At 52.6% G+C, this 17,900-nt stretch overlaps 1 protein-coding gene across 1 annotated transcript; it reads left to right on the plus strand.

Annotated features, from left to right (window-relative positions):
- The first annotated feature begins 208 nt into the window (after positions 1-208).
- MAN2B1 (mannosidase alpha class 2B member 1) lies at positions 209-15,840 on the plus strand. Its single transcript, XM_070463584.1, has 24 exons — positions 209-410; positions 1,096-1,198; positions 1,376-1,549; positions 1,917-2,110; positions 2,930-3,062; positions 3,283-3,428; positions 4,206-4,322; positions 7,443-7,528; positions 7,612-7,732; positions 7,817-7,895; positions 8,077-8,186; positions 8,422-8,529; positions 8,822-8,938; positions 9,759-9,905; positions 11,061-11,158; positions 11,241-11,358; positions 12,932-13,050; positions 13,131-13,232; positions 13,411-13,498; positions 13,674-13,754; positions 14,189-14,416; positions 14,892-15,047; positions 15,130-15,232; positions 15,592-15,840. Exons 1-24 carry the CDS (start codon positions 249-251, stop codon positions 15,699-15,701), a joined length of 3,000 nt encoding a protein of 999 aa, XP_070319685.1. The 5' UTR covers positions 209-248; the 3' UTR covers positions 15,702-15,840.
- Positions 15,841-17,900: the final 2,060 nt, after the last annotated feature.

A 17,900-nucleotide genomic window follows, 5' to 3' on the forward strand; every position in this document is an offset into this window, starting at 1 on the left:
TTAAGGCTCCACTGGCCAAAGCAGCACCCTGAGGGTGTGACTTCGCCAGTGCCTTCTTTCGCTCCTAGCGCCCCCAGCGGTACCCAGAGCTACCGCATCGGTCTCGTGATGGACCTGGTCACGCCCCGGCACGCCCCCGCCTGTGCCCATTGGCCAAGTCGGGCTCTGGAGGCGGGGCATTTACCCAGCCTCAGCCTGGCCGGGGAACCCCGGGAGGCTGAGGCGGTGGCGGCGGCGGCTGCAGAGCTATGGTTGGTGACGCGCGGCCTTCAAGGGTTCGCGCTGGCGGCTGCCCGGGCGCGGTAGGATCCCAGACGAGCTCCCGCGCGCCGCGGCCACCGCTCCCGCCTCTCTCCTTCCTCTTTGTGTTGTTCCTAGCGGCGCCCTGCGCTTGGGCGGCGGGATACAAGGTGAGCGCGGCCCGCTAGCGGAAATGTACAAGAGCCGTAGTGAAGCCTCCAGTAGGGTCCGGAGGTGTGGGTGGGTCTGTTTTGTGGGTGCCCAGTGAATGGTTGCTAATATGACAGTGTGATCTGGTTCATGCTTTGCGTTACTGAGGAGACTGGCTGTGTTAGTCTGAGAATGGGGCTGTCTGTGTCTGTGTCTTGCTTCTGCGGGTTGGCTTACCTGGATTTTGCAAGCATTTACATGAGCAGGCTGTAAGTGTGATGGGGACTGGTTGAGGGTTGGGAGTCAGCTGCCTGAAGTTCTAACCTGGCTTCTCCACTTGCTGGCAGTGTGACCTTGGCCCAGTCACTTCACCTCTCTGATCCTCCGTGTTCTCATCTGAAAACTGGAGATAATGTTGCCCTCAGGTCCCAGGGTGGCTGCTTGGTATTAGCAAATACTTAATAAACGTTAGCTACTACTAGTATTTCCCCAGGGCATGAACGAGAGGTGCTCTGAGAAGTTCTATCAATTGAGAAGTACATCTATGACACAACTATGTGTGTCCTTCTCGGGGGAGCCCATCCCCACCTGTCACTTGCTTCTAGATCAAGACTTACCATATATCCTTCCAACCCCCCACTGCAGCCTGCCTCTTAACCTTGGGGTTACTGACAGAGTGAGTGTGTGTTTGGGGTCCCTGTGCAGACATGCCCGAAGGTGAAGCCAGACATGCTGAATGTACACCTGGTGCCTCACACACATGATGATGTAGGCTGGCTCAAGACGGTGGACCAGTACTTTTATGGCAGTGAGTAGAGGAGGGTGGGGAGTGACCCCTGGGACTCCCATGGTCCCGCAGAGCCCCTTAAATTCCTTTACAGGCCTGGACAATCAGGGTGGGGGCAACACCCAGCTTGGGCTTCTGTGTCTAAGAATGTTTCCCTTGGCTTGCTGGTTCCTGATTGCCTGACCCCTGTGCCCACAGTCTACAATAACATCCAGCCGGCGGGCGTACAGTACATCCTAGACTCTGTCATCTCTTCCTTGCTGGCGGATCCTACCCGCCGCTTCATCTATGTGGAAATCGCCTTCTTCTCCCGTTGGTGGCACCAGCAGACAAATGAAACACAGAAAGTCGTGCGGGATCTGGTGCGCCAGGGTGAGCCTCCCCTCAGGAAGTGAAAAGAGGAAGCCCAGCCCAGCTTCTATCTCTAGCACCCTGGCTTCTGAGATTTTATCATGCCATGTGCAGCCTCTATGTGCCTGCACCTGCCTGGAAGTTCCCTTTTTTGGAGAACTCCTAAACATCCGTAAGGCCCCACCTCCAGTGAATCCTCTAGAAAGCCTGCTGTGCAAGGGGGCCTTCTGTTCCATAGCTCTCTTACACTGGCCTGAGAGTGACCCCTGACCCCTCTTCTCCTCTCAGGCCTGGTCGTTTAGGCAGGTCTTCTCGTCCCTGGCATCAGCAACCCTGGCCCCACTCCTGGCCCTGACAACTGACTCGAACTTTGCCCCTCCCGGCACAGGACGCCTAGAGTTTGCCAACGGTGGCTGGGTGATGAACGATGAGGCGGCCACCCACTATGGAGCCATCATCGACCAGATGACACTTGGGCTGCGCTTCCTGGAGGAGACGTTCGGCAGTGACGGGCGCCCCCGTGTGGCCTGGCACATCGACCCATTCGGCCACTCTCGGGAGCAAGCCTCACTGTTCGCGCAGGTTTTCATATCTCTTGGGCCCGCCTCTTCATTCTTTCTGACTCCTCCTCCGTTATCCAAGCCCCGCCCTTTTCTGCAAGTTCACCGGAGCCAGGCCCTACCCCTGGCCCTCTCGCCGCTTAAGACCCTGCCTCTTGGGTGACCTGTGAATCCCATTCTTTTTTTGCTCTGGCCTTGGCTCTGCTCTGTCCTACCCTAGGTTGACCCTCATCACCTATCCCCATACACCCTGGCCTCCCTTGTCCAGCTGATTCTTCCCTCTCCCCTGATTTCACCCAGTTTGCTCTGATCCTGGCTCTTGGCCAAGTTGGGTGGCTGGGGAGGGCCTGAGGTTTTTCAGCAAGCTTCATTACCTGTGCCATGATCATGCCCCTTCCCTTGCTAGTCTGCGGAAAGGGGAAGGCCTCCTAGAGCTGGGGAACGTGGAGGTGGGTTGTAGCGTTGGACTTGCTCCCTCCCTGCGCTCCTGCGGGGCTTCTGACCTTCCCCAACCTTTGAAATGAACCGGAGGGCCTCCCTGGTCTTTTTTTTTTTTTTAATATTCATATTTTATTATTATTATTATTATTATTATTATTATTATTATTATTAGTTGGAGGCTAATTACATCATTGCAGTAGTTTTTGTCATACATTGAAATGAATTAGCCATGGATTTACATGTATTCCCCATCCTGGTCCCCCCTCCCCTCCCTGGTCTTTGATTTGGTTTTTCTCCCTGTGCTTGAGAGGTTGGTGGTTGGTGATGAGAAGACTGGTCCCTTATTCATCCTGCCCTCTCTTGTTCTCCCATCCTGGTCTTCACCCTGCCCCATTTCCAGATGGGTTTTGACGGCTTCTTCTTTGGACGCCTGGATTATCAAGACAAGAGGGTGCGGAAAGAGGCACTGCAAATGGAGCAGGTGTGGCGGGCCAGCGCCAGCCTGAAGCCTCCCACCGCCGACCTCTTCACCAGTAAGGCGGTAGAGTAGAAAGAGGGCTGCCCCCGTGCTCAGAAGGGCCCAGGGCTTGGTTTATAGCCTGCTATCATTGTCTTGAAGTTCTTAGTAGTTTATGAACCTGGGCCCACAATTTGCAGTTTGCACTGGGCCCAGCAAATTCTGAAATCCATCCCTGGTGAGGCCTGGCAGGTCTCGGGGCCATGACCACCCCCTGAGCCTAATGTGGTTCACAGGTGTGCTCCCCAACATGTACAACCCGCCGGAAGGTCTGTGCTGGGACATGCTGTGTGCCGACAAGCCCTTTGTGGAGGACATGCGCAGCCCGGAGTACAACGCAAAGGAGCTGGTCGATTACTTTCTGAAGTTGGCCACTGACCAGGTAACCGGGTGTCCAGAACCTATGCCTCTAGTGCACACGCACCGGGCCCTTCCATCGGCCCAGACAATCCCTCGCCTTCGTTGGGGGAAGGTAAAATTCCATTCACCATCACCATACCCTGCTCCTGGATTTGTGTGCATTTCTGATTAGAAAGGTGGACCCCTTCACCAGAGCACATCCCCACCATGTTTGCTAGACGGCATGGCACAGGACCTCAGTACCCACGTCTGGGTGGTAGACCCAAGAGAATTCCTCAACCACTGTGGCTCTCTTTCTGTGTGTCTCTCCGCTCCCCTGTGACACAGTTCCACCCGTACCCCCATGCCTCTGTGCACTCACATTCTTTTTCTTTTTTAAAAATAATTTTATTCATTTATTTTTGGCTGTACTGGGTCTTCGTTGCTGTGTGGGCATTTTTCTAGTTTCGGTAAGTGGGGGCTGCTCTCTGTGATACTTGGGCTTCTCATTACGGTGGCTTCTCTTGTTGTGGAGCATGGGCTCTAAGGCTCTCGGGCTTCAGTAGTTGCAGCTCCCAGGCTCTAGAGCACAGGCTCAGTAGTTGCGGAGCATGGGCTTAGTTGCTCTGAGGCATGTGGGGTCTTCCCAGATCAGGGATCGAACCCATGTCTCCTGCATTGGCAGGCAGATTCTTTACCACTGAGCCACCAGGGAAGCCCTGTGCACTCACATTCTTGACCACATATATACCAAGACGCAGCTGTCCACAGGGGTGGCCCAGGACACCCTGGCCTGAGGATACCCCCATCTTGCCTGCAGGGTAAACTCTACCGCAGCAAACACACGGTGATGACCATGGGCTCAGACTTCCAGTATGAGAACGCCAACTCGTGGTTCAAAAATCTTGACAAGCTCATCCAGTTGGTCAATGCCCAGGTGAGTGTGCCTGCCCCATGTATTTGTATCCCAGGGCCTTGGGTCACATACATTATCTATAGGTGCTATGTTAGTTTTCTATAATAAGCTACCACAAACCTAGTGGCTTAAAATAACAGCAATCATATTACCTTACAATTCTGTAGGTCACACGTCTGACTTGGGTCTCACTGGGCTAAAATCAAGATGTCAGCAGAACTGTGTTCTTCTGGAAGCTCTAGGGGAAAGTGTCCTTGCCTCATCCAGCTTCTAGAGGCCATCCACATTCCTTGGTTCATGGCATCCTCCTCCGTCTTCAAAGCCAGCAACATAGCAGCTGTCTGACCCTGCCCCTGTTATCATTATCTCTTTTTTTCACACTCTCACTTCTTTATCCTCCCTCTCCCACTTAAGATAACTTTGTGATTACATTGGGCCCACTGGATAATTCAGGATAATGTTTTAAAGTCAGCTGATTAACAGTCTTAATTCTGCAGTTTTAATTCCCTTTTACCATATAACCTAACAGTCACAGGTTCTGGGGAGCAAGACATGGACATCTTTGAGTGACCATTATTCTGCCTACCATTGTCGTGGCCCCTGTAAATGGCCTGTGGCAGTGTGGGCAGGCAGTCCCTCTCCCATTAGCACAGAACCTCATCTCCGCTCTCCCATCACTTCCATCCCCAGTATTGTCTACTGGCACCATCTTTAATGTCCTCACTTTTCACCACCCGCTGCACTGCTGTTTCATCAAAACCAGTTCTCAGCTATGTCACCAAAGGCCTTCCAGAGGACATTTCCCAGTCCTCCCCAAGCCCCTGGGCCCTGAGGAGCTTTCAACATCTTGACCACTTCCTCCTGCAAATACCTATGTTCCTGGGCTCCCAGGAGTTCATACTGTCATACTTGGTTTTTCTCCTGCTTACTCGCTCACACACTTCCTTTTACTGGAGATGAATTTCCTTTGTTCAAAGCCTGGCTTTGCCACTTACTGACTCTGTGACCTTGAGGAATGTTTTTCAGCACTCAGTGCCTCAATTTTCTTATCTAGGAAATGGGCACAGTGGTGGGTCCCACCTGATAGGGCTATTTTCTTTTTTAAAATTTTTATTGGAGTAGAGTTGATTTACAGTGTTGTGTTAATTTCAGGTGTACAGCAAAGTTAATCAGTTTTACATATACATATACCCACATTTTAAAATTTTTTTGTTTTTGAGGCAAGGAATACAACTTTATTTATTTATTTATTTTTATTTTTATTTTTTTACAACTTTATTCACAAAGCTGTCTGACTGAGAAGATGGCAGACTAATGTCTCAAAGTAACCTTCTTGTCGCAGTCTGGATGCCGGGTTCTTTTATAGAGTCAGAGAGAGAAGCAATAAGGAACTAAAGTGAAAGGCAGAATAGAGAGGGAGTAGCAGTATATCCACTCTGTTTTAGATTCTTTTCCCATATAGGTCATTACAGAGTACTGAATAGAGTTCCCTGTGCCGTACAGTAGGTCCTTATTAGCTATCTATTTTACATATAGTAGTTATGAAAAGGCTATTGATGAAAGTTTAATGAGCTTCCATAGACCAGTAGAACAGTGCCAGGTAAATAATAAGTGTTAGGATTGTTTATTTTTATTACTTGGGGCTGAAAAACTTTTGTTTCTTCTTTAAGACACCAGTTGCAAAGTCTTTTTCTCCAGGAAGCCTTCACTAGGCCCTAGCTGGAGAGCTTGCTTTTTCCTCTGGGCTCACAGGAGTGCCCACAAATATCTGTGATGTTACATCTAGACTGACTGTAGTCAACTGACCAGTCTTTCTCCTCTGCACTTGGCTATGAATTCCATGAGAGCAGGGCTGGCCACTGGTTATAGATTGTGTCCACAATCTGGAGCATATTAAGGAATTGTTTGTTGAGTGAACATTGGGTGTAAATGTGTATATGAGTGTTTGTTCAGCGATGTATTGATAGAAATGTGTTTGCATATGAAGTCATGAAGTCCTGTGCATTTCCGTCATTCACTCAAATGTTTATTTTTTAAGTTGAAGTATAGTTGATTTACAGGGCTTCCCAGGTGGCAGGCTAGTGGTAAAGAAGCCACCTGCCAATGCAGGAGATGTAAGAGACATGGGTTCTGTGCCTGGGTTGGGAAGATCCCTTGGAGGAGGGCATGGCAACCCACTCTAGTATTCTTGCTTGGAGAATCCCATGGACAGAGGAGCCTGGTGGGCTACAGTCCATAGGATCAGAAAGAGTTGGACATGACTGAAGTGACTTAGCAAGCACACAGCTGATTTACAGTATAATATCGTGTTAGCTTCAACTATATAGCAAAATGATTCAGTTATATCTATATATTGTTTCAGATTATTTTCTATTACAGGTTATTCTAAGACACTAAATACAGTAAATCCTTGTTGCTATCTATTGTATGTGTAGTTTGTATCTGTTAATCCCATACTCCTAATTTATCCCTTCCCCCCTTTGTTTCCTGTTAGGTAAACATAAATTTGTTTTCTATACCTGTGAGGCTGTTTTCTATCTAGATTCCCTTGTATTATTTTTTAGAGTCCACATATAAGTGATATCATATGGTATCTGTCTTTCTCTGACTTACCTCACTAAGGATAATGTTCTCTAGGTCATTCAAGTGTTTACTGAGCACCTACTGGGTACAAGGCACTGGGGACACAACTTGAGCAGAACAAACATCCTTTAACTCATGGAGGTCACCTTGTTCCTCTACCCCCCTCATTTGAAAGTGAGCCTTCATTCATTGTAACAGTTGTGTCATTTGGCAATAACCTTACAGTGCTGAGAAATTATTATTCCTGCCCTAGAATGTCATATTTCATTTCTCCCTGCAAGTTTTAAGTAATAAAATTGGAATTATTGAAAGTTTAGTAAAATCTCAGGTTTATTCTTGCATCCCTGAATTTCCCTCCAGGCCGGGCTGGTAATATTTAGCTTCGGCCAACATTCATTTTCACTTAACCGTTGGTTTGTACTCAAACTGTGTATTTAAAAAAAGAAACTTTGAACCAACCGGGTGCATGAATGTGTGTTGTGTTTGTGTGCATGTGTACACCTGTGGGCCCGCCTGGGAAGGGCTCCCGAGGGTTCACACAGGCACACTTCCCCTCAGCAACAGGCCAACGGGAGCCGCGTCAATGTTCTCTACTCCACTCCTGCCTGTTACCTCTGGGAGCTGAACAAGGCCAACCTCAGCTGGTATTTGGGGGGACTGGGGAGCCTCGGGGGGTTGGCATGCCCTGTGGGTGGTGGCCCTGCCCTCAATGTCACTGCCGCTGCAGGTCAGTGAAAAAGGATGACTTCTTCCCCTACGCTGATGGCCCCTACATGTTCTGGACCGGTTACTTTTCCAGCCGGCCTGCCCTCAAACGCTACGAGCGCCTCAGCTACAATTTCCTGCAGGTAGGTGGACGCCAGGCTCCAAGGGGCTGGCTGGCCCAGGGGTCCTGACAGGCCTGGTGCCCCAACATACCACCTGCTCCACAGGTGTGCAACCAGCTGGAGGCGCTGGCGGGTCCGGCAGCCAACGTGGGACCCTATGGCTCCGGGGACAGCGCACCCCTCAGTAGGTGTCCGGCGGGCGAGGAGACAGCGGGGTGGGACTGAAGCTGGACTCCAGACTTCTGCTGACCCTTACTTAAAGCCTTTAAGAACCCAGCCTGCCCGCGCAAGACTTTTCGCGTGTCCTTGGGGTCCGGGCCGAGAGTCCTGCGGAGACCTCACTCGGGCTCACTGTCTGCCTACAGATGAGGCGATGGCGGTGCTCCAGCACCACGATGCAGTCAGTGGTACCTCCCGGCAGCACGTGGCTGACGACTACGCCCGCCAGCTTTCCGAAGGCTGGGGCCCTTGCGAGGTGCGGGGGTGGAGCCTGGGGAAGGCGGAGACAGGAAGGGACTGGGCCTGGAAACGGGGGCCGGACCTAGGAAGGGGCGTGGTCGAAAAGCAACAGAGTGGCCGCCAGAACGGCTCGTGGGGCGGGGCTTGTGGAAGGAGGGTCGGAGAGAGGCAGGGGCGGGGCTGAGGGCGGGATCGCGAGGAGACCGGCAGGGGCGTCCCGAGTGGACCTTTTGCTTTACGCGCCTCCCCAGGTTCTCATGAGCAATGCGCTGGCGCATCTCAGCGGCTCCAAGGAGGACTTCGCCTTTTGTCGCAAGCTCAACATCAGCATTTGTCCGCTCACCCAGACAGCAGAGAGAGTGAGCCACCCTGGAGCGGGAGAGGCGGGGCCGGGGGCAGGTCCCATGGGTGGTGGGTGGAACGAGAACCGGAGAAACCTCTGGGCAGGGTGAAAAGGAGGCGGGGCTGATGGGCTCAGCTGGTTACTGAACACTCTGGGGCAAGATATTTGAGGGCTCAGTGAAGCTGGGACAGGACGGGGACCAATGCACCACGTGGAGGCTTGACTCACCCAGGGACCTTGCTGCACACATGGGTGGGTTTGCAGAAGGCCTCTTGTAACCCGTGTCTGCTCTGACCGTCCCACCCCAGTTCCAGGTGATCGTTTATAACCCCCTGGGGCGGAAAGTGGACAGGATGGTGCGGCTGCCTGTCAGCAAACACGTTTACCTCGTGAGGGACCCCGGTGGCAAAACTGTGCCCAGCGATGTGAGCTCATTTCCACAAATATTCCTCCCTGTATAGCACACTTGATGAATACCTACCCCCTTGGAAACCTCCCGCCATGGGCATTTCTCCTTTATCCCCATGGACATTTCCCTTAAGATTATCTCCCTCCACGGATGTCTTCTCCCATGGACCCCTCCCTTTCTTGGATATCTCCTCCTCCATGAGTATCATCTGCCCATTACTGCCTCTTCTTCTAAATACTTTTCCCCTCTGCCCCTTTAAATCATACCCCCTTGGAAACATTCCCACTCCTCGCCTATGAATATCTCCCCCTTGTTGATATCTCCCTATGAAAAAATTTCCTGTTTATGAATATTCTCCTCATCCTGAAGACCTCTTCCTCCTAAACCATTTCCTCCCCCCAGAATCTGTTTTTCTCCCCCCCCCCCCACCCATCTCAAGAGTCTCTTCCCACACTTACTCCCTCACTTCTCACACCTCCTACAGTAGGTCCACCCTCCTAGTAGATTTCCCACCTTCTGAATCTTGGAATCTTTTTCTCTTTTTTTGGCCATGCAGCTGGCAAGATCTTAATTCCCCCACCAGGGATCAAACTCGTGTCCCCTGCAGTGGATGTGGAGTCTAACCACTGGACTGCCAGGGAATTCCCTCTTTGCAGTCTTTAACTCAGCATTTCTGACACTCCCAGCCCCCTGCCCAACACCTAAATTTCTTTTCCCCATTTGGCAGGTGGCGACTCCTTGCCCTCCTCAAGTTTGACCCCTTTCTGTTTGTGTGGTGTGGCTTCGTGCGTGTCCTCCCAGCTTCTTGACTTGGTTTCCTTCCTCCCTTACCTGAGGTGGTTCCGATTCCCAGCTCAGACAGTCAGGAGCTGCTTTTCTCAGCCTTAGTGCCTGCCCTGGGCTTCAGCGTCTACTCGGTATCCCGGATGCCTAACCAAAGCCCCCAGAAGTCCTGGTCCCGTGTCTTGGTCATCCAGAATGAGGTGAGACCCTGTTCAGACCCCCTTCCATTTCTGGGTGACAGTTCTGAGATGTTTCGGTAAGCCACGTGGACTGCGGGTCAGTGGGTCTGAGGTTTCCGGTCTAGTGTCATCCTCCACTGTATGTTCTCAGTGTCCTCTCTTGGGGCTTTTATGAGGACCCTTGGGTGACACTGGATAGAAATGTCAGAGCTGATGGAGGTAGGGGTTTGCAAATGCAGTGAGGCATGTCAGAGACATGGAGGAGGTAGCCGTGTGGCCTTTTGGGGTAAGAGAGATCCAGGCAGGCAGGGAGCGCCCTCACGTGGAAGGGTGTGGGTGTCCAGAGAACACTCATTGTGACTGAAGCCAGGTGTTGGGGGTGGGGGGAGGTGACAAGTCATATCATGTGGGCCTTAAGGGCCAGCAGAGGGGAGGACTCTTTTACTGTGAAGGAATCACAGGAGAAACGGTTGCATTAAGGCTGTTGTGGGTCCTAGCATTAGCCTTTGTGGGTTCCTCCTTCCATAGAAAAATGCTAAAAACTATATTTCATGATAGTATGGATATTAATATGGATAGTAACCATGCAGACTTCGACCTGATGTATTCATTATTACTTCATTCAAGTTTTCTTCTGATCCTAAAAGAAATTGAGATTTATGCATTTCCATGGGCCCTAAAAATCTTGGGTTCTGGCCTTGTTCCTCTTTCAGTTGCACAAGCAGCCTGGGTCCCAAGCAGATGGGTTGTGATCTCACTTCTGCTCTTACAGGTGCCTTTTGGCAGCTGTGGGGGGAAAAGACTGGGGAATGAGCATGGAAGGCAGGAGATGGGGAAGGAAAGGCCATGGAGGTGGGGAGAAGTGGTCAGATTGAGGATAAGTTAGAAAATGGAGCTGTCAGAATTTGCTAACAATGATACAGAATAAGAGGGAGAGAGGAGGGAAGGGTGGGTGGATCTTATTTTCCCCACCAGGGATTGAACACTGTCCCTCCACCGTGCAAGCTGGGAGTCTAAATCACCCGTCTGCCAGGGAATTCCCACTTTGCAGTCTTTAATTCAGCATTTCAGACACTCAATCCTTCCTGCCCAACATCAGTGTTTGTTCCTGATCCCTGGGAAGAGCCATTGGCTGAAGTGATGGTCATTAATGTCTGTCCACCCTTTTCTGCCCAGTACCTCCGGGCTAGGTTTGACCCTGACACAGGGCTCTTGATGGAGTTGGAGAACCTGGAGCAGAATCTCGTGCTGCCTGTTCGCCAAGCCTTCTACTGGTGAGGGAGGACCACCTGGTCAGGGAGGGGGTGTGAGCAGAGTTGAGGTCCCTTGTCTGACTCTCGCCTGCCCTGGCCCCAGGTACAATGCCAGTACAGGTAACAACCTAAGCTCCCAGGCCTCCGGTGCCTACATCTTCAGACCCAACCAGAAGAACCCACTGTTCGTGAGCCGCTGGGCTCAGACCCACGTTGTGAAGGTCAGGGGGTCAAGAGTGGGTACTTGGGGACAGGGTGTGTGGGGTGGGGTGCATGTGGAGGGTGGTGTGCCTTGTGAGGGGTGGTGGGGAGGATTTACATCTCCAGTAGATAAGAAGGCTAAGACCAGAGGGGAATACTTGAGGATTTTTACACAGGGTTGATAGTCATGGCTGGTTGTATGACAGTTACGCCATGGAGGCTCATAGAAAAGGCATTTCACATCTGTCGTGGGGATCAAGATTGTATTTAGCTTTTGAAATTGGTGGTAGGCTGTTCCCATTTGGCCCATGAATGCAGAGAGTTAGGTGTAACTGCCTGAAAATTTCATCAGGGATCTGTGATAGGAAGGGCTTTTATCTAGGGTGATTTGAGGGTTCACACTTGGATAGGGTTTGGGTGATTCTCACTTAGAATGGATATCTGAGGGTGCATCTAGTTGGAATCAGGGGCTCATGCTTGCACGTTTCCTGAGGCCTCTCACTGATGTTTCCTCTTAGGGAGGGAGCGGGGCAGGTAATGGCAAGTCTCACATGAGTGAATACCTGCATACCTGGGTCATTGTGTTAGGATACAGTTTTGCCTGTTGTAACAGAGTTACTTAAATAACCATGCCTAAAACAAGATGGAAGTTTCTTTTCATCTATTAGAAAGTCTCAGCAGGTGGGATGATCCAATAGTCATCTAGGTCCCTTCTATCTTATTTTTTATTATTTTGGCTGAGCTGTACATGGCATGTGGGATATTAGTGGGATATTAGTTCCCCAACCAGAGGTTGAACCTGTGCTGCCCCCTGCAGTAGAAATGCAGAGTCTTAACCTGTGAACTGCCAGCAAAGTCCTCCTTTCTAACTTATTGCTCTGCCTTCTGTACATTCACCTTCCACTTCATGGCCCAAGATGGCTGCTCAAGCTCCAGCCATCACATTTACCTTTGAGCCAGTGGAAGAGAGGAAGGGGCAAGGAACTTTGTTCGTAACACTTTGATCACTTTCCAGTAGGCAAACATGGTCACACAGCTACAGCAAGCCTCAGGGAAGACTGAAAAGTACAGTCTATTCCAGGAAGCCATGTGCAAAGCTAGAATCCTATTCTAAGGAGGGGAGATAGGGTAATGGTGGGGCTTCCCAGGTGGCACTAGTGGTAAAGAACCCACCTGCCAATGCAGGAAATATAAGACATGTGGGTTCGATCCCTGGGTTGAGAAGATCCCCTGGAGGAGGGCATGGCTACCCACTCCAGTATTCTTGCCTAGAGAATCCCATGGACAGGCGCCTAGTGGGCTATAGTTCAAAGGGTTGCAAAGAGTTTATACACAACTGAAACGACTTAGCACACGTGCACGGGCAGCAAGAATGTATGCCAAACTCAAAAAAACTTACATGGCAATGACTGAGGTGTAAAGTGTGGGCATCATACCTAGGCAGGTAAGGAAGGTGGGTCGGGCTCCAAAGCTATTAGTGGGGTTGACCCTGACGTAGGCCTTTGTGATCTGCACAGCTGGGGTGGACATTTGCAGGGCTCACCTCTGCTCAGGTGCACGCTTACACCTGCCCCGACTCCCATGTGCCCACAGGCATCCTTGGTGCAGGAAGTACACCAGAACTTCTCAGCCTGGTGTTCCCAGGTGGTTCGCCTGTATCCCAGACAGCGGCACCTGGAGCTGGAGTGGACAGTGGGGCCAATACCTGTGGGGTGAGCAGGGCTGGGGGCTGGGGAAAGGGCAAAGTGAGGTTAAAGTGAAGCTCACCACCTTGCCATCTCATCGGGTACAGAGACGGCTGGGGGAAGGAGGTCATCAGTCGCTTTGACACTCCGCTGGCGACAGGCGGACTTTTCTACACTGACAGCAACGGCCGGGAGATCCTGGAGAGGAGGTGGAGAGACTGGGGCACCGAGGGGTGGTCTGTGGTGTGCTGGGGCCCAGGGCGGTGAGGGGGCATCTGCTGATCCTAATGACTGTGGGAGGGAGAGGATGAAGGAGGAGTAGGTGAGTGGGGGCGGGGGGGGGGGGCAGCCAGACTCCAGGCCTGATCAAATCCCACCCCACCCCAGGCGGGATTATAGACCTACCTGGAAGCTGAACCAGACGGAACCCGTGGCTGGAAATTACTATCCAGTCAACAGCCGCATTTACATCACGGTACCCATCCCCCATCCTGCTCCCCACCTCTTCCTGACACCCCTTTACAGAGTGGAGTTCACCTGTTCTTGACATCTCCCAACTGTCCTCAGCAGTCTCCACTGTCCCTGTGGGGCCTGCCTGGGAGCTGGGGCTGGCCAGCAGTGCAGCCCCTCACTCACCCTTTACCCCCCAGGATGGGAACATGCAGCTGACTGTGCTGACTGACCGATCCCAGGGGGGCAGTAGCCTGAGAGATGGTTCCTTGGAACTCATGGTTAGTGGCCTGAGCCCCCATCTAAGTCAGGGTCCTTCCACCAGTTCCCTTCCTGCCCTCTACAGGACCTCAAAGCCAGTTTCTTTTGCTAGGTGCACCGCTCTGTTTATGGTCCCGGCTAAGCTGAGCCCTCCATTCCTCTGTGAGACAATCACTCCGTGCTTTTATCCAATCCCTACCCAAGCCTCCCCTCCAGGCCCTGATTTACCCTATGCACGCCCCCATTAGGTCCTTACCACCCTCTGCCCTAGCCCGTTGTTAGGTCGGATCCCCACTTTTACTGGGGATCTCCTACGTCCCCTTCGTCCTCATCCGTTCCCCCAATATTCTTTTTTTTTTTTTTTGCCTCGAAATCCCCACATACTTTCACCCAAATTCCGGCCCAGAAATTGGCTACAGGAACCCTCACTTTCTCCTGGCCACTCTCCCCGCAGGTGCACCGAAGGCTGCTGAGAGACGATGCACGCGGAGTTGGGGAGCCGCTGACCAAGGAGGGGTCGGGGCTCTGGGTGCGAGGACGTCACCTCGTGCTGTTGGATAAAACGGGGATTGCGGCCGCCAGGCACCGGTTACAGGCGGAGATGGAGGTCCTGGCCCCGCAGGTGGTGCTGGCGCGAGGTGGCGGCGCGCGGTATCGCCTCGAGGTAGCCCCACGCACGCAGGTGAGGAGCCTCGGGGCCGGCAGAATGTGGACCCTAAGGAAGCCTGCGGAGGGAGGGGCGGGGTTGAGGGCGGGTTTTCCTAGGTTTAACTGAGACCCACCTCGCCTGTTCCTACTCGTCCTGGGGAGGACGTAAGCGAACGTTCGCTTAGCTGAGCGTGGTCACCCCAGCAGTCTCGGCCCAACCCTCTCGCCCACTCACCTTCTCCAACAACGTCTCTCTCCCGGATTCATCCCAGTCCTAACTCTGTCTGGGAAGGGAACAGTTCTGCCGCTAACCTGGCACCGTCCGGTCCCCTCATTGGCTCAGTCTTCCCTGGCTGAGACCCGCCTCCTGAGCGCGGCCAAGGCCCGCCCCTCCGCGCTGAATCTCCGCCTTCTGAAGCCTCTCAGCCCCGCCCCTCCCGGCTCAGCCCCGCCCCTCCCGGCTCAGCCCCGCCCCTCCCGGCTCAGCCCCGCCCCGCGCTTTCCCTCAGTTCTCAGGTCTCCGCCGCGAGCTGCCACCCTCCATACATCTGCTCACATTGGCCCGCTGGGGCCCGGAGACGCTGCTGCTGCGCTTAGAGCACCAGTTCGCCGTAGGGGAGGACTCGGGCCGCAACATGAGCTCCCCGGTGACCCTGGACTTGACGGTGAGGTGGAAGGAGACTGAGGAGATGAGGGAGGGGAAACCCCGCTTTGTCCCAACTCATCCGGGCCCTTCACTGCCCGCAGAACTTGTTCTCCGCCTTCACCATCACCCACCTGCGGGAGACCACGCTGGCAGCCAACCAGCTTCTGGCCTACGCCTCCAGGCTCCAGTGGACAACGGACACGGGTAGGAGCCTGCCCGGAGCGGGGGGCAGTGTGGGAGGTGCGGGAATGTTGACCAGGTCCAGTTAAAGAGCTTAGAGGGTCTTAGTCGGTGTTCAGATTTAGGTTACGGGTTTAAGGGAGTGATGTGGCTTGACGGTCCTTGGGGGTGGGACTTGTGAGTGTGAGGACAATGCCCAGACCCTGGGGAGAGATTTGAGCATCTGGGGGTGGTATCTAGGCTCTGTTAAACAGTTGAAGGGTCTGGGAGTGAGGGCCTGGGGAAAGATTTACGGCGGTATGTCTGTGTTCAGCGGGGGGCGCACAGAGGATGTTCAGGCGGAGGAAGTCTGCATTCCTCACTTCTCCCCTCCACCTCCCCAGGCCCCACACCCCATCCTTCTCCTTCCCGTCTGGTCTCCGCCACCATCACACTGCATCCCATGGAAATTCGTACCTTCTTGGCTTCAGTCCGATGGGAGGAGGACGGCTAGACCCACTGGATACAAGATTCCCGGCTTCCAGCCTGAGTTCTCTCTCCTCCGGGGGCGGGGCCCACTCTCCCCCTCCTCTTGTTGCTGTTGCTACCACCAATGAAAGCCTTTAAAATGTCACTACCAAGGCTCAAGTCAAGGTGTGGCTGAGTGTGGGTTTCCTTTTTTTTTTTTGAGGGCAATGGAATTTATGACCCAGAAAGGTCAACAAGGGCTTCCCAGGTGGCACAGTGGTAAGAATCTGTCTGCCAGTGCAGGAGACACAGGTTCGATCCTGGGTCAGGAAGATCCCTGGAGTGGGAAATGGCAACCTGCTCTAGTAGTCTTGTCTGGAAAATTCCATGGACAGAGGATCCCGGCTGGGTACAGTCCATGGGGTCGCAAAGAGTTGGACATGACTGAGTGACTGAACACAAAAACACAAGGTCAGCAAATCCCAGATGACCCTTGACCTGAGTCCTTTCAGGAAGGCCACTTGCTGGCCTGAGTCCTCAGACCACAGTCTACACAGTTCACATCCCACCCCACCCACCGCTGCATCCTCCACTCCTGCTTCACTCTTCCGTCCCCTCGGGCTGTGACACAGCTGTGTTTGTGTTTTTATTTTTCATTTTTGCCACCCCTTGTGCCTTGTGGGATCTTAGTTCCCAGATCAGGGATTGAACCCCAGGGCCATGGCAGTGAAAGCACTGAATCCTAACCACTGGACTGCCAAGGAAATCCCTGGCACAGCTGTTTCGAGAGGCCCGTGAGGACAGGCTTGTATTGGCTTGTCCTGGGCCCAGAAAGCCAGACATACCCTGCAGGCCTCCCAGATTCTACCTTGGGGCCCTGAAGGTGGGTGATCTCAGAGGTCCTGGGGGAGGGTGTGTGAAGGAAGAATCAGAGGCGGGTTCCAAAGCTAGGCTTTGGACAGGTGGGCTGGAGACGTGGGCCTCCCAGGAGACAGGCAGAGAGCCTGGCATGCCCTGGTTCTGGTGTTCTGGAATATTCTGGAGTCTGTTTCAGAGGAAGGAGACCTGAGGCTTAGAATTGAGAGGATGTCAGTACAGTTTTGTGTGGGTCCCCTGAAGGCCTCTGGAGGCTGAGAGTGCATTGTCACGCCTACTTGCAGTGCACATAGAGACCAGTATTTGGATGCTTAGGCCCCTGATTTTCAGATGTGCCTCCAGAAGGTATGTCTACAGCCTCCTTGGGTAGGTAACAGGCATGGACCTGGGCCAGCTTGGAGCCCCTGGGCAGATCATAGATGGGATCTGGCTGCCAGATGCACCTCTTAAAAAGTTTTCTAAGTCTCCCTGTAGAGAGATAAACCAGAGAGGCCCCAGGAGGGCATCCAAGTCTAATTGCCATCCTGCATGTGGTCCAATCACTGGATGTAACTTCTCCAGACTTCTTTTTTTAAATTTGGCTGTACCAGGTCTTAGTTGCAACTGGCAGGATCTTTCTTATTATTATTAAGTATTTTAAAAATTATTTGTTTTTAGCTCTGCTGGGTCTTCATTGCTTCGTGCAGGCTTTCTCTAGTTGAGGCAAGTGAGGACTACTCTTCGTTTCAGTGCAGGGGCTTCTTTCTCTGGTGGCTTCTCAGGTTGTGGAGTATGGGCTCTAGGACGTGTGGGCTTCAGTAGTTGCAGCACATGGGCTCAGTAGTTGTGGCACACGTGTTTAGTGCCCCGTGGCATGTGATATCTTCCTGAACTAGAGATCAAACCTGTTTTCTCTGTACTGGCAGGTGGATTCTTATCCACTATGCCACCAGGGAAGTCCTTGTAGGAGCTTTAGTTGTGGCATGTAAACTCCCAGTTGTACCACAATGTGGGATCCAGTTCCCTGACCAAGGATCAAAACTGGGCCCCCTGTGTTGGGAGCATGGAGAGCTAGCCATTGGATCACCAGGAAAGTTCATGTTTCCCAGAACTTTTGAATTCCCCTGGATTGAATCCGGAGCCATGGCAGTGAAAGTGCCAAGTCCTAATCACTGGACCACCAGGGAATATCCATCCCTAGAATTTTTAAAGTTTCCTTCTAGGAGGGGAAGAGCTGGCCAGCATAGTCGGGGGCCTGTCTGCTGTCCTGTATCAGGCCCTATCCTAAGAAGCGCCCACCAAAACTGCTGGTAAGTATTCCTCTGGAGGCAGGGATCCATCTGGGCCAGGCTGTTTGCCCCAGGGATAGCATTTCGTGTCTGGTTATCCA

The sequence above is a fragment of the Odocoileus virginianus genome, chromosome 3, assembly GCF_023699985.2.
Source record: "Odocoileus virginianus isolate 20LAN1187 ecotype Illinois chromosome 3, Ovbor_1.2, whole genome shotgun sequence".
In the NCBI taxonomy this organism is placed as follows: Eukaryota; Metazoa; Chordata; class Mammalia; order Artiodactyla; family Cervidae; genus Odocoileus; species Odocoileus virginianus.